The following is a 13,916-nucleotide window of genomic DNA, read 5'->3' on the forward strand; positions in this document are numbered from 1 at the left end:
ACAGCTAATTCTTCACACATTCACTGACTGCCCTCATGCAGCCAGAGAGGTTTCCCCTCTCACTTCATAACTGAATTAAAGTAAATTAAACCCATTCACACATTTTTTTCTTCGCATTTCAACAAGTTACTTTCAGGATTTAGCTGTACATAAATGCAGCATCTAAGGAAAAAGAAATACCAAGAAAGGCCACTGGGAGTTGATTGTGAATGGAGTCCGTGGGCATGTCTATAAAAGATGCTGTTGCCATAGCAACACGCTACACCGACGTAGCATTGGCAAACAAACCGTGGCGCTGCAGCTACATCACCGTAGTGATGCGCCCTCTTGCTATTGCACGTCGCTACGGTGACACTGCAGCTCAAAATTTACTGTGCTGCCAGCACGGCGCAGTGCCGTCATTTAGTGCTCCCTTTAGTACAGCCTACGGGAAGTCCTAAACGATGGCGCAGTAACAACAGCACTGTAGGGGCACATGGAGATGTGCCCTGCGTGTCCATTATGTTTAGTCTCCCTTTTAGTCACCGCGCACTGGCTGATGTATTTTGGTGAAGAATAGCATCTGCCACAAGACCACACTAACATTAGGAAGAGTAGAGACATTAATAAAAAATGATACTGGTGTAACCTGCTGACCCCCTCCCGTATCTACTTCACAGAGGAACTGCTACATGGAAACCTTTGGTCCTGAAGCCCTAGAAGGCCTCAGTTCAATCTCTGGTTTCAGCCAAAATGGTGGCTGCCACGTTTGTACCCTGCATTCACGATGAAGGCTGCATCAAGAGCAAAGCCCCAGTGACTCTAGACACGAAGAAAACTGCCTCAGAACCAGCAAGCGACCTAAAACATGAAAAATGCTCAGCCTCTTGTTTTATACTGCATGCCGTGGGCCTGGAGACTAGCCTAGAATATTTCAGTCGAAAGTCACCGTATGCATTCGTTATGTGGATTGCAAGGAGGTCTTCTCACCTGGAGAGAGTTCTCACTACAGCTTTATGAAAGGGAAAGGGGAAAAGGAAATAAAGAAAAAAAAAAAAAGAGACATCATACATAAAATTGGAAGCATAAGATTAAACTTCTAAGCTAATTTTTACTTGGGAATGAGTAAAACAAAGAGCAATGCAACTGTGGATGCTTAAGTATCATTAAGGGGGAGCTTAATTGGCCCATGTTCCTTTTGATCTCAGTATTGAAAAGACTAATATGTATACAATTTGGTGTTGTTATTGGAGCCAAGGAACTATAATACAGTTCAACCATAATACTGAGTATTGGTGGAGAGGCAGAACACCTCAGAGATCATGAGGAACAGCAGTGCTTGTTACTCCAAACACAAAAGGTTCAGAATTCATTTTCTCAGCAACCAAACACCTGCAGCTCCCACGCACTTCACTGGAAACATTGGTGTTTGCATCCCAAAGCTTGTCTAACTTTATGCCAGCTAATAGCTGGGCCAATACAAGGTATAACCCTAAGAAGTCCTTGGCTCTCCCATAATTTCTGGATCACTACAGCTACGTCACTCTTATACTATGTGGGAGGAAATCAAAAGCTCTTTGCACAACTGCCCTCTTGGAGTGCTAGCAAATGTAAAGGGATGTCACGTGTTTCAAGAGACCACTGCAAACAGACACACCATGCTTCCAGAATGAAATCCTGGATCAACTGAAGTCAATGTCAGAACTCCCATTGACTTCACTACGGCCAGGATCTCTCTCCATTTGCTTTCAGAGAGAACCAGAAAACGTTCTACCCTCCATCACATCCTGGCCCTGCTGGAAACTGATTGACCAAAAAACTCCTTAGACAAACTTCTCACTTACCAACCCCTACATGAGGGTTATAAATGGTTCACCTCCTCCGTGCTCAGTTGGTTCATGCATCTGTATTGCAACGGCTGGCAGCACATGTGAGAAGGGCCTTTGTATTGTAAGCTGTCGAGTATATTCTGGACACCCCACCCTTTACAGCACAGACAACAGGAATGTTCAGACCAGCCACGGGTGTGAGAATGACTCTGCTGAGCATTCGTCTGCGTCTCGGATCATCAGCAGAATGTGGAATGCAGAACAGGTGAGGGGTGTGGGGACGTCTGCAACATGACTTCGCTTTCATGGCTTTTGGAGGGTTTAAAAACCCCTGAACAAGTTAAGAGTGGGATTTTCAAAATCTCTCCCTGCCAATTTAGGACCATACTGAACACTTAGCAAGTCATACCCACTGAGTAAAGTCTCCATCCCCTAAGGGTAATGTCTGATTAAGTACTTTTAGTCTCAGGAGACACCATGACCCCCACAAGTGCTCAGCACATTGAGTCAGAGGGCTTTGACTGAGGAACCTGAACATGGATTCAAAAAAAAAAACAAAAAAAAAACAAAAAACACCAGTTTGGATACACAGATTTGCAAATTTTGGCCCTAATGTTTCAGGGCTAGACATTGCATAGGAATTGATCCAAATGGCAATGGCATTGTTCCTCTTCCGCTTCCCCTGCAGGCAAGTCTAGCATGAGTTGCATAATCTGTTGATTTAAATAAACCAAGAGGAGAGCAATTCTGATTCCACAAGAGACTCCTCAGCCCTTTAGGGCAAAAGTCTGGGTCACTTCCCTTCTGAAAACATTTCAGAGGTTAGCAGAGGCCCAGTTCCCTTTTAGTGACTGCACTTGAACAAGTGTGCAACAGAGCTGGTCAAAGCTTTTTGCATTTTCAGTTATGCCCAATTTTTCCTCAGTTGTTGGCCAGCTCTAGTGCACTCATTCAATTTAGAGTACATCTGTAACCCATCAAGCTCTGGGCTTCAGTTGACTCCCTCATAAACTAGGTGGGGAGAAGTGCCAAAGTATCCTTGAACATGGGCATATTTAAAATCTCACAGATTTTTTTTTTTTTAAATGTTGCTGCTCAAGCCTCTCTCCAATGTGATGCTTACCTGCATAAGTGCTGCAAGATCCTCACGTGGTTAGCTCTGCAATTGTCAAGTCCTATATACTTATTTAAAAAACACAGCATTTCTGTTTAAGACTAAGGGCCATATAGCATCCTAAACCCTATGCAGAATTATCACTGGCTTAGATGAAACGAATAGATGAATTTCAGTTTGGCAACTCCCTTCACCAGTAAGTCCATGGCAGTAGAAACAAAATCCCTCTCCTTACACTCTTCTGAGAACGGTTTCTTCTCTCATAACCAGTCTGAAACCCCCTTTCTTCCTTATTGCCAGCACAGCCAACAAGGTGCCACTGAGCCTAGTCTGAATTCCCCAAACAGGAGACAGAATTTAGGTATTTCTGTCTGAGCAGAGGGCAGTCCTAAAGCATCAGTGCTAATTGTACCAAATTTCTGTTAGTCTGTGCACCAGGATTTAGAAAAGGAAAATTAATTCTCAGCATTAGTGACAAGAGATGCACAGAGTCACTAAGTGTCCAGTCCATCTCACTATGCACAGCTCTCTTCCCAATTCCCCAAGAAAGCACTGACAAAAGGAACAGAAAGGTTTTCTGAGGAGAGTCAGCCTACTTGCTCACTGCATTTACTTTTCTAAGCTGTTCCACAGCAGTCATAGTTGATGTATAAAAATGGCATGTTATCCCTGCTCATGAATATACAGCTATGCAAGTACTGGGCTAAATTTTGAATGTAATGAAGTAATGGCATCGACTAGTGCAAATCTGGAGTAACAGGGAGCAAGGTTTAGTTCATTATCTACAAAATCTAGAGGCCAATATGCATGAGTGACTGGTGCCTCCTGAATCTGGGGGGGCACCCACAGAAGCTGCCGATGGCGGCGGCCCCGTCAGGGGGAGCACCAGCCCTACTGACAGCATCACTGTCAGCCGTCAGGGGGCACCGACCCCACTGGGGGGGCACGTGCACCCCCCACCAGTCCCCTATGCCAATATGAATTTTGACTGAAGTAGGCATAAGGAATCAACGTTACAGTTATGCTCGTCTCTTAAAGGAATCGCCACCTAGAGACACCAGGCTGAGTGGATGTGATATCATGTAAATGTGATCTACTGTTCTGATCATCAGCAACAAGCAGAAAGTATTTTTAAGCAATGCTTAGTGTTACTTAACCGGTTATATTCACCAATGTAATTGACACCTATTCCATCATCCTTAATACACCCACTTCTTTCTCTGATACCATAAATAGATTAGAAAAGTTTCTGCAGATGGCCATGACCCCATTTGTTTGTGCACTTAGCCATGTATGAATCACTCTTGGCTTGTAGCAGCACTCTGGAATTACTGAAAGATAACTAGTCGGCACAGACACCAATAAATGAATCATGCTTTCCACAAGACCAAACCTTTGGGCTTTTACAGACACCGATTACAAAGTAAGAAGAAAAGAACAAAGAAATTACTCAGTCTATTTGCACAAAGTCATGCAAAGTTGATTCATAGTTTTACAGAATTATTACTGACAAGTCTTTGTAGGGGGCTGGAGTAACAAACTCGCTACTCAACAAATTGGTCTTTCTTACTTCACTTGATCCCAAAACCCTATATAATTCTTGAAGAGGTTACATAATTTTTAAGGGCATCTTTTCAACTTTTATGTCATTCTAAATAGTAATTTAATCATCTTGCATGCACATCCTTCATTCTTTGTTACAGAATTGTACGTGTTAGGTTGCATTGGCCAAGTCTTCAGTACTGAGCATTTTGGTAGCACCTGTTAAAGTGCACATGTCTTGTCTAAACTCCCATCACATGCCCAATTCTTCATAGCTGTAGATGTAAACAGAGTGTTCAGAACAAGCAAGTGCACTGGCATAAGCAAGTCTGTACATGCAAATACAGGCATTTGTGCACATATTGCAGTGTAAGATTCACCACTTGCGGGTAAAAATCTTGGTCAATTTTAGTACGGATTTGTGAGGCCTCGTTAACATCACAGACAGACCAGTGACTGGAAGGCATCACAGAAACCCACCACAGAACAGCTAACTAACACACGGGAAGTTAAGTTCAAAGTTATGTACTAGACTTCAGTTCGAAAAAAATCTACAGTCTGTGACTGACATTACAACGTGCATCAGAAATGGACAGCAAACAGTGTTCTAGATCCAGTGCAAATTCAAACCTGTACAAACTGTAAATGCCCTTTCACGATTTTGATAGGCACTGCCAAATTTCTCGTAGATCACAAACAGAAATACATTGTGGAGGGTAGGGGCGTGCACAGGGTAGGGCCTCAATGCTGATCTCAATGCCTGCAAAAATCCATCAGGCAAATTCAGGTCACAACACCTGCACATTTTGACAGACTTGATCATACATGCCCATATGCCCAAAAATCAGTAGTTGGGATCAAGTAGAGGCAAAGAGTAACTCAGGATGAGTTTTAACTCCAGGAAGAACTTTTACTTCCGGAGAAGCATGTAATAAGGCTCAAATTTAAAAAATGCAAAAACTCTGCTTAGCTCCATATGAATGCCTTGCTAACTAGCACATACTCTAAGGAGTGGGTTTTTGCTCCAATGAAATGTATTTGATCTCTTCTAAACCCCAGCTGACCAGTGCCTGCACAAAGGCATTATTTTGGCGTAATTGGGAGTCTATGCAAGAAAAGGCTTAACAGCAGTTACGAAAACTAATCAGAGGCACTACTGAAGCTATTTGGGAAAGCCTGCTCAATTATCCCTCATCATTAAAGGGCATCACCTCCTCAACTAGAAGACAAAGCCCACACAAGCCGGCCTCAAGACAGACTGACTATTTTCAAGCAGATTTAAATTAAACAATTTATATTATAAGTTATAAAATATCTTTTGCGCTTCTACTTCTGACAAACTTGGATCCACGTTGCATGAATCACTGCAACAACCATCACTACTCATGCATAAGAAATAACCTATGCAGGCAACAACCCGCAATCCCCAATACAGTTTACCCGAGGATAAATAGCTATTGACAGAGGTGGAAGGACAAAAAAACCCCCAAAACCATTCTGAAAGAACTTAGTGGCTGTTTTATCTGTACAAAACTGCTGAGGTGTTGATTGAAACGACAATCTTTTCTTGTGCAAAATAATATTAAAAGGATTCACATGCTAAAAATAATAAAATGTCCAATTTCAGGTGGAAAAATATTTGGAAGCAGAGACATGCAACATTAGGTAGAATGGATATCTCCAAAGTAAGAACTGTAGTATAAATGTTAAAGTGAGCATAGGTTTCTCACGGGAGAAAATTCAAAAGGCTTGCAACACTTCGATAAGTTTAACATCTCTACTAATTTCCTGTTTAGCGTAATCATGCAATTACCATGTGATCTGCAGAACACGAGGAATTATATACTTATAGGTGGCTTCAATGTAGACAAGAAGTTGTCCTCTTCCTCTCGTTCTTCTTGTTAAACAAAACTCTGCAGAACTGACTTAGAAAAGGGGGAAAGAAACGTGAAAAGTTTTCATTATAAAGCACCATTTAAAATGCAGATCAAAGCGCTGCCTTGGAAGTTATATTCCTTGCCAAGTCATCAAAGCCTTTTCTGCCATCAGTAGTTCCCCCAAATCCTCAGATTGGGAATGATAAACTGCAGCAGTTGAAATAGACTAAAAAATAAAACACGACTTGCTAAAGTTAACCAATACTTTAGAAATTCCATTTTCTGGCAGTTAAGTCAACTAGCTGTTATCAATTATTTTATGTATAAAACTGTAGTCCTCTGCAATTATTGAAGATAATTACAAACAATCAATCATACAGAAATGCATGCACACTATCACTTTCACCCCCTTCACTGATGTCTGTAAGACCAGAATTTGACTTCAACAGGCAAATCTCACAGAAATTTAGCTCCAGAGCCACAAAAAACATTTGTCATACACACTCCACAGTCCTTAATGGCCCCTTTGCTCTCTATATATTTAGGAGTATACTCATTGTGCAAACAGAGCCTACACTTAAATGCAGCAAGGCTGCCCTTCTAGTTTCATGACAGAAGCTGTTAGTAAGAAGGCAAAAATAAGCTGACAATAGATGCACTAAAGCCATCTATACCGAACACCTTAAAGCTCTGAATAAGAACATATACCACACAGAATTTCTTTGCATACAGCAGATCCGCTTAATTGAAAATCATTTTTTATTTAACAACAATCACAAATAAAAATCCTAACGGATCTGTTACCAAATGATAACTGTGTGTTAACCGAGGCAAAACCAATCTCGACTGTACAATTATTTACCACTTAGGTAAAAGGCTGGGTCGCAGCTATTGGCCATTGGTGTCACTATATACTTATACACTTCTTTTAGAAAAGTCGTCTCCTTTATAAATTCCATTTATAATTTAGGTTTACAAACTGATTCTGGATTTGAATTTATGCAGCCAGCTACCAGCGCCCAAGATATTTGAGTTTTAGTACCTTTGGAGAGCAAAAATAAAACAAAAATAAGGAAACCATTGTGGAAGTTTACATTTTACATTTCCACAGAATGCATCAAGAATTCAGCTAAATCCAAGTCAACGTTGCAAAATTTCACATGCAACTTCAGTCCCAACTCTTAAAATGCCTTGGCTTAAAAATATATAGCTATGTCGTTCCCTGCTCCCATGGTACATTATCACCCAAATTTACTAGCATCTGAGAACTTGCTATAAAACCCGAAACAAACAGAAAGACTCATTCTGGTGGTAACTAACACCTCCATGACACAGAGTAACAAGTTGTATTGTGTCAAATATCCTCTTCTGGATATGCCCCATTAAGGAAGAGTTCACTGTATCATGTCACTGCTATGCATTATAAATGATTTCAGGTGCCTCTCTTTCAATGCATGCCACAGGACTCTGACCCACCTTGTAGTAGCAGGATGTGAAGTACTGTACAGGTGTTCACCCAGAGGGAAAAGACGTTTGACTCTATATGTCTGATCCTGTCTTCTTTTCTATCCCCTTTTTGAATCAACATTGAATGAAAGCAATAAAATTCAACAATTAAGTCGCCATTTCATGGGACTAAAATTAAACACTGCTCTGAGACCCCACTGGTACATACACACAGCAGAGCAACGGTGACTTATGACTGTATCTTTACTCAAAAAAGGTTGTGCTTTCGCAGAGATAAGTAACTTAAAATCTCCAGGATTTTACATGGAGATGGCTAAGAGAAGGTGCAGATAATTCCCAGCCTTTTAGAAGTAAGAACTACCAGTGTTTTTTCTCCACTTGGATTTTATGCAGAAAAGGCAGTCTCTGTATAAAACACTTTTTGGTGTAGCAAAGACGCAATCGAAGATGGGTAACACGCACCTGACTTTGGTTTGTTTATACCAAATTGAAATATCAGGAATTGAATGGCCATAGGTGAAGACTAATTAGCTTGATAAAAAGCTGGTAGTAGACCTGTGCTTGTTTTTGTAGACTTATTTCTGAAATGTTCAGTTAAAACAAAACAAACAAACAAACAAACAAACAAACAAACAAAAAAGCAGCACGTAAAAAACCTGAGCCAGTATTACAGATTTTTTTCAGTAAGGATAGTACAACAGTTCCAGTGCTGCCACTGACACATCAATGAAAAAACAAAACATTCTTGAAAAATTATATATAAATCACAGCAATATAGTACATCATATATACTAGTCAGAGAGCGAGAGAGAGAGGAAGGGAGAAAATTCTAGGCTGAGCCATCTGCATTTGGTTTATTAAACTAAAGGATATGAAAATATTGGATTTGTTTCTGAGGACAGAACTTCTCACACATAATAGACTTACAATTTTAAATGTCTTTAAATGGCTTTAAAACTTGTGCTTTGCAGCTCTAAAAATAAAGAAAAGATGAGGGAATACTGCCATACTGAGAGAACCTCTTTATTATTAAAGCTATTAGATACTTCATAGTACTAAAGGCGACCTTCAACCAGCCCCTTACTCAAGGTGAGCATCTCTGAACCTCCGCAGCTGTTACATGCATCTACATTATTGTGGCAGGTCGAAGCAAAACAGAAGCATCTCTAGCCAAAGATTCCCAACCCTGTATCAATGTACGAGAAGTCCTTTCAGGTCTGAAACGGCTCCACAGTTTTCCAGAGCTCAGCATTCATAGCAAACTATTACCTGTACAAAGGACTCCAAATGCTGAATGAACAAGGCCATCACAAGATCCTGTAAAAACTTGCTCATCGATTATACCAGACAGATAAAAACACAAGTTTAGCTGTTTGTGGCAAGAGGCCGTGAGCTATGAATGAACACTGTTGCAAGAACTTTGTTGGGCTGAATAAGTAGTTATTTACAGACTCCGACAACACTGAAATCACCCCAACCCCCTTCACCCTGGGTGACTGATTAGAGGCCACAGCAGAGATGTCTGGCTGGCTTGGCTGGCCTAGTGTATTGGCACTGCACCAGGTCAGAGTACTCTCTCTAGTCACTATGGGCGTCAAGACTTTGAACCTGTAGTGAAAAAATATAAAACCCTTTGTAATCCTCATCTAGGAAAGCTACAGACAGAAAGAGCCCAACTGCTTCATTTGTTTAAATACTCCAGCTTGTCACCTGAAATAAGAAATGCACAGAAATATTTTTAGATCAATTTCACAGTTAACCCAATTAGAGGGTTAAATTAAAAGCAGTTTGCACTTATGCTACTATCTTGCATCAGTCCTGAGCTAGATTCACACCTACAAAATTAAACGGAATCTCGTTTTACCTGTTCTCAGACCCCGTCCAAATAATTTTTCAAAACTGAGTCATGCTGCCCCCCGCCCCCCACCATCTACTTTAAACTACTGAATCTAACGGACTTTCAACTCTGTCCTTTCTGTTACATCAAAGTAAAAAGAAGCATTTGTGTAGCCAGCTCCATTGCAATCTAACCACTCTTGCTTCGTAGGAAAAAACAACTAATTTCAACAAAGGAAGTTACTGCCAAATACAATGGTGTAAGGTAATGGTAAAAGTTTTAAAGGCCTCAGTCAAAAGAAAACTTACCCGCTTTGGGTAAGTACCATGATGTTAACTAGCTGATTGTGGGGGGAGGGAGGTGCAGAGATTTGATAGAGCAGACCAAAGAGAACAGGGTCTCATGGAGTAGGTTCTAGCTTTTTTAAAGGAAGAGATCCTCCGATAGGTAAGTTTTCTTGGTTACACCCCCCGCCCCCACCAAATGGATAGTATTTCTAAGAAGTCAAGCAATTAAATTAAGAGATCAGATTGTTCCAACAAGAAACCTGGCCCAAGAATCAGATTGGAAGAAGAAAGACTGTTTCTTCAAAAGACAGAGTGGATGCTAATTCTTCAAAAATATTCCACTTTGATATTATCACAGTTCTGATCAGACCTAAACTTAAAAAAAAAAAAAAAAAAAAAAGTTTCTCAGCTTTATGTCATGGGATAGCAGACTCATTTACATTCACTCTCTGACTGGCATTAAAAAAAAAAACAGAAATCAGTATCTTTTAATTTGTAGAGCTCTAATGGTATTCATATCTAGCACGGCCTGTTAAAGTCAAGAAAGAATAATGGTCTATTCAGTACTGGTAGTGTTAATAAAATCAGGCAAATCCAGCTTAGCTTTGTCTGAACACGAATGAGATTAAATCAGGATTAAATGTGCATACAGTACAAAGGCTATGGTTTATTTTACAATTCAGGTTGAACACGTTTTAGTACCCATTCTATGAATGCCTATAGATTTTTTTTCCAAAATCCATATATAACCAAATCAATGCAAAATGTGGCTTGCAAAGTTGATGGCAGAGGACTCAAGGCTTTGACCATCTGAAATGCCAAAGACCAGAGCTGCCCTAAAATACAGCTCTGCAGCCCCCAAACAACAGACTCAATCCTAAAATTGTCAATGGGAATCGGTGGCATTAAATAGGGCTCAACGGACTTTCACATGCTTACATCAAGAATGAATTTGCCATACTGGGGTGTTAGCAACAGCAAGATTATGTCCAAGTCTCCACTTTGTGCCAAATGCACTAGCACGCAGAGGTTACAACTGCGTTGCATGGTACTGGATGTCGACCCAAGTAGAAATGAGCCCTCTGGCTGCAGAAAAGCCACACAGGCTGAGACGCTTTGAAAATAATCAGGCCCAGGCAATGCATTTTTAAAAATAGCCGGGGAAACCAATTGACTTCCCTTAAAAAGAAAACTCCATTTCAATTCTAGGTAGCTTGTTAGGGTGACCCGACACAGAAGTACAGGCTACTTGGGTCAGACAACGCTCTCAGTGATTCTTCATGTTTACAGTTTAAAATAAAATTTTAAAAAATTATAACAAGTTTTCAAAATATTTGCTCCACTTTTGCCTCCAGCCCTCCAACCCCCAAATAACTGAAATGGAGCCGTTAATTAAGATACCTAAAAGCAAGGCTCAAAGTGTTAACAGTGCTAACCTTATGGGTCAAAATCTCCTGAGCATCACTTCAGCTGAAGTGAGAAACATAGCCTATTTGGAAGAGCAGACAGTTAGAGCAGACAACTAAATTAACAAGACTGCCTCAGTGTCAGCCAAAACATCATTACGGCTCATTAGCCGAGGGGAAGGGATGATATAAAAAAAGATGAATCGGAAGAGGAAATTTTACATATGCTGAAGAGGAAGTTTTACATACACTGAAGGAAACAAGAGGGGCGAAGATAACCCTCATGATATAAACCCCTCACAACTCCGCGCTGGGTCGGGCAAAAGCGATTTCTGAGCCCTGCGGGTCCCTCACCCGCGGACGCAATACGCTCATCCCTGCTCATGCCAGGATGCTCCGACACAAAGATGCTAAATCCCAAACAGCAACAGATTAAAGACCAGGACGCGCACAGACCGGACAAGCCGCTTAACAGCAACAGCTTTCTTTGCTCTTTGCGGCAGCCTGACAAGCCGGAGCGACCGGCTAAAACTTTACTTCTATTTGGGGCGCCGGGAGAGCCCGACTCGTCTTCTCCCCGGCCACGCGTGAGTGTTTGCTGTCGGGTCTGGCACAAAACTTTCCTCCAAAAGACACCCGCGGCGGGCAGCGACTCCGGCTGCGAACCGGTGCCTCCAGGTGCGGATTAGGGAGGGAAGAGGAGGAGGCAGGGGGGCGTCTAGCGCCCCAAAAAACTCCTTGCTCCGGCCCTCGAGGAGAGGCTGCGGCAGGGCCCCGTGCGCGACCTGAGCCCCCGCGCTCGGCCAGGACTATTTATAGCCGCCCCCTCACAGGCGCGCACCCCGGCCCCACTCACTGATCTCCATGCTCTGGAACAAAGAGCGCTTGCAGTTGCACGTGCAGGACACATTGGGCTGCAGGGCGATGCCGGCGGTGCCGTTCAGCCCCATGAAGTTATACATGGGCGAGGAGGCGGCGGCGAGGCGAGGCGCGGCGGCGGGGCCCGGGCCGCCCCGCATGCAGGCAGCACGGGCCGGGCGGCAGGAGCCGAGCGGGCCAGGAGCGGGCAGGCAGCCCCCCGCGCCCGCGTGCAGCGCGCTGGAGCCGCCGCCGCCAGCCCGGGCAGTGCCCGCTGCCTCCGCGCCCGCCTCCGCCGCCGCCGCCGCTGCCGCTCTGCGCGTCTCGCGCGGCCCCAGCAAGATCCCGGCCCCGCCCCGCCCCGCCCCGCCCGCCGGGGAGTCGGTGTCGCGGCGGGGGGGCAGACAGACGCGCTGACGTCAGCGCTAGACTGGGACTGCCCTCGCCACAGCCCCGCCGGGCGGAGGGGTAGGGGTGAGTGACGGCGGCGCGGGCCAATCACAGCGCGCTCTGCTCCACCCGCCCCGGGGGGCGCCCTGTCTCTTAAAGGCGCCGCAAACCCGGGAGAGTGGGGAGATGGGTTGTGTGTCTTCTCCGTCGGGTCTCGGGAGCTAGTGCACCTCAGCAGTCAACATTCCCTCCTCAAGCGTGCGTGCCCCCCTCCACACACGCACACGTACTCACTCATTCACTCTTCCCCCACCCCGCCAGGAGCATGCACGCACCCCCAGCAACCCTCTTCCTTTACACACACACGCACACACCCCCAGCAACCCTCCTTTATACACACATGCACAGCCCTCCCCAGCGATTTCTGCCCCCCTCCTTCAGGCATGCACACACACGTACATGTGCACACACAGCAGCCCCCCGCGCCCCCACTGCAGCACCCCTCCCCCCACAACAACCCGCCTCCTTCAGGCAGGCAGGCACGTGCACACACACTCCCCGCAGACAGTGCAAGCCCCCCTCCTTGAGGCATGTGCGTGCACACACACCTCTCCCTGCACAGGGGGAGAAGAGAGGGGCTCTGCGGGTATGCTTAGGGCAGGGGACCAGCAACAGCTCCTCCGGCGGGGCCGTGTGGTGGGACTTGCCCCCGGAGAGCCCTTCCCTGGCTCTGCACTGTGCTGCTGCCCCAGCCAGCTGTGCAGACCCCCCTCACCCCAACCCCAGCGAGGCCCTTCCGGGCGGGGGATTGCAGTCATGGCCCCGTCCTCGTGGCTTCTCCTGGGGCGGGGGTCTCCCCCTTTCGCGCTTGCAATGAAATACATTTGCCCATGAGGCCCTCTCCTGACTGCACGCAGCAGGCTGATGGCTTTGTTCGAGGGTCATTGCTCAAACTCTTCTTTCTTGGTTAATATCACCAAACTCTGTCTTGTGAAGTGAAAATCATTTCAGGCCTCAAACCTGTAAAACAAAAACAAAAAAATGAAGGGCCCACTGCATACTCATCTCCCACCTGAGAGATGCCTTGAGAAAAAATGCAGCCGCAGCTTGATTTGTTGGTTAATTAGCCCCATGTACAGCAGCAAGTCTGGCACGTCAGAGAAGTTGTGTTAGAACTTTGCAGCGTGCCACGCTACGTTCTATGGCTGGGTCTTGCATGCTCGTGCAAGATTAAAACATCTTTGACTAGATTGTGCAAAGCCACACTGCCAGCCAGCAACCACCAATGTGGAAGCCCTTCGAATTTGGGATGCCCAGCCCATGCACGTCA

At 44.4% G+C, this 13,916-nt stretch overlaps 1 protein-coding gene across 2 annotated transcripts in view; it reads right to left on the reverse strand.

Moving 5' to 3' along the window:
* The window catches only part of PMEPA1 (prostate transmembrane protein, androgen induced 1), a 62,340-nt gene extending 49,825 nt beyond the window's left edge, over positions 1-12,515 (reverse strand). Inside the window, exon 1 of one of the 2 annotated variants that reach the window (XM_090064679.1) lies at positions 12,195-12,515. In XM_090064679.1, the coding sequence (XP_089920805.1) occupies positions 12,195-12,357 (163 nt within the window). In that variant the 5' untranslated portion in view covers positions 12,358-12,515. The remainder of the gene's footprint in view (positions 1-12,194) is intronic. The other variant, XM_090064678.1, reaches the window with a different exon arrangement.
* Positions 12,516-13,916: the final 1,401 nt, after the last annotated feature.

This window comes from Crocodylus siamensis, chromosome 10 (genome assembly GCF_052110815.1).
Source record: "Crocodylus siamensis isolate JL-2025a chromosome 10, ASM5211081v1, whole genome shotgun sequence".
Classification (NCBI taxonomy): Eukaryota; Metazoa; Chordata; order Crocodylia; family Crocodylidae; genus Crocodylus; species Crocodylus siamensis.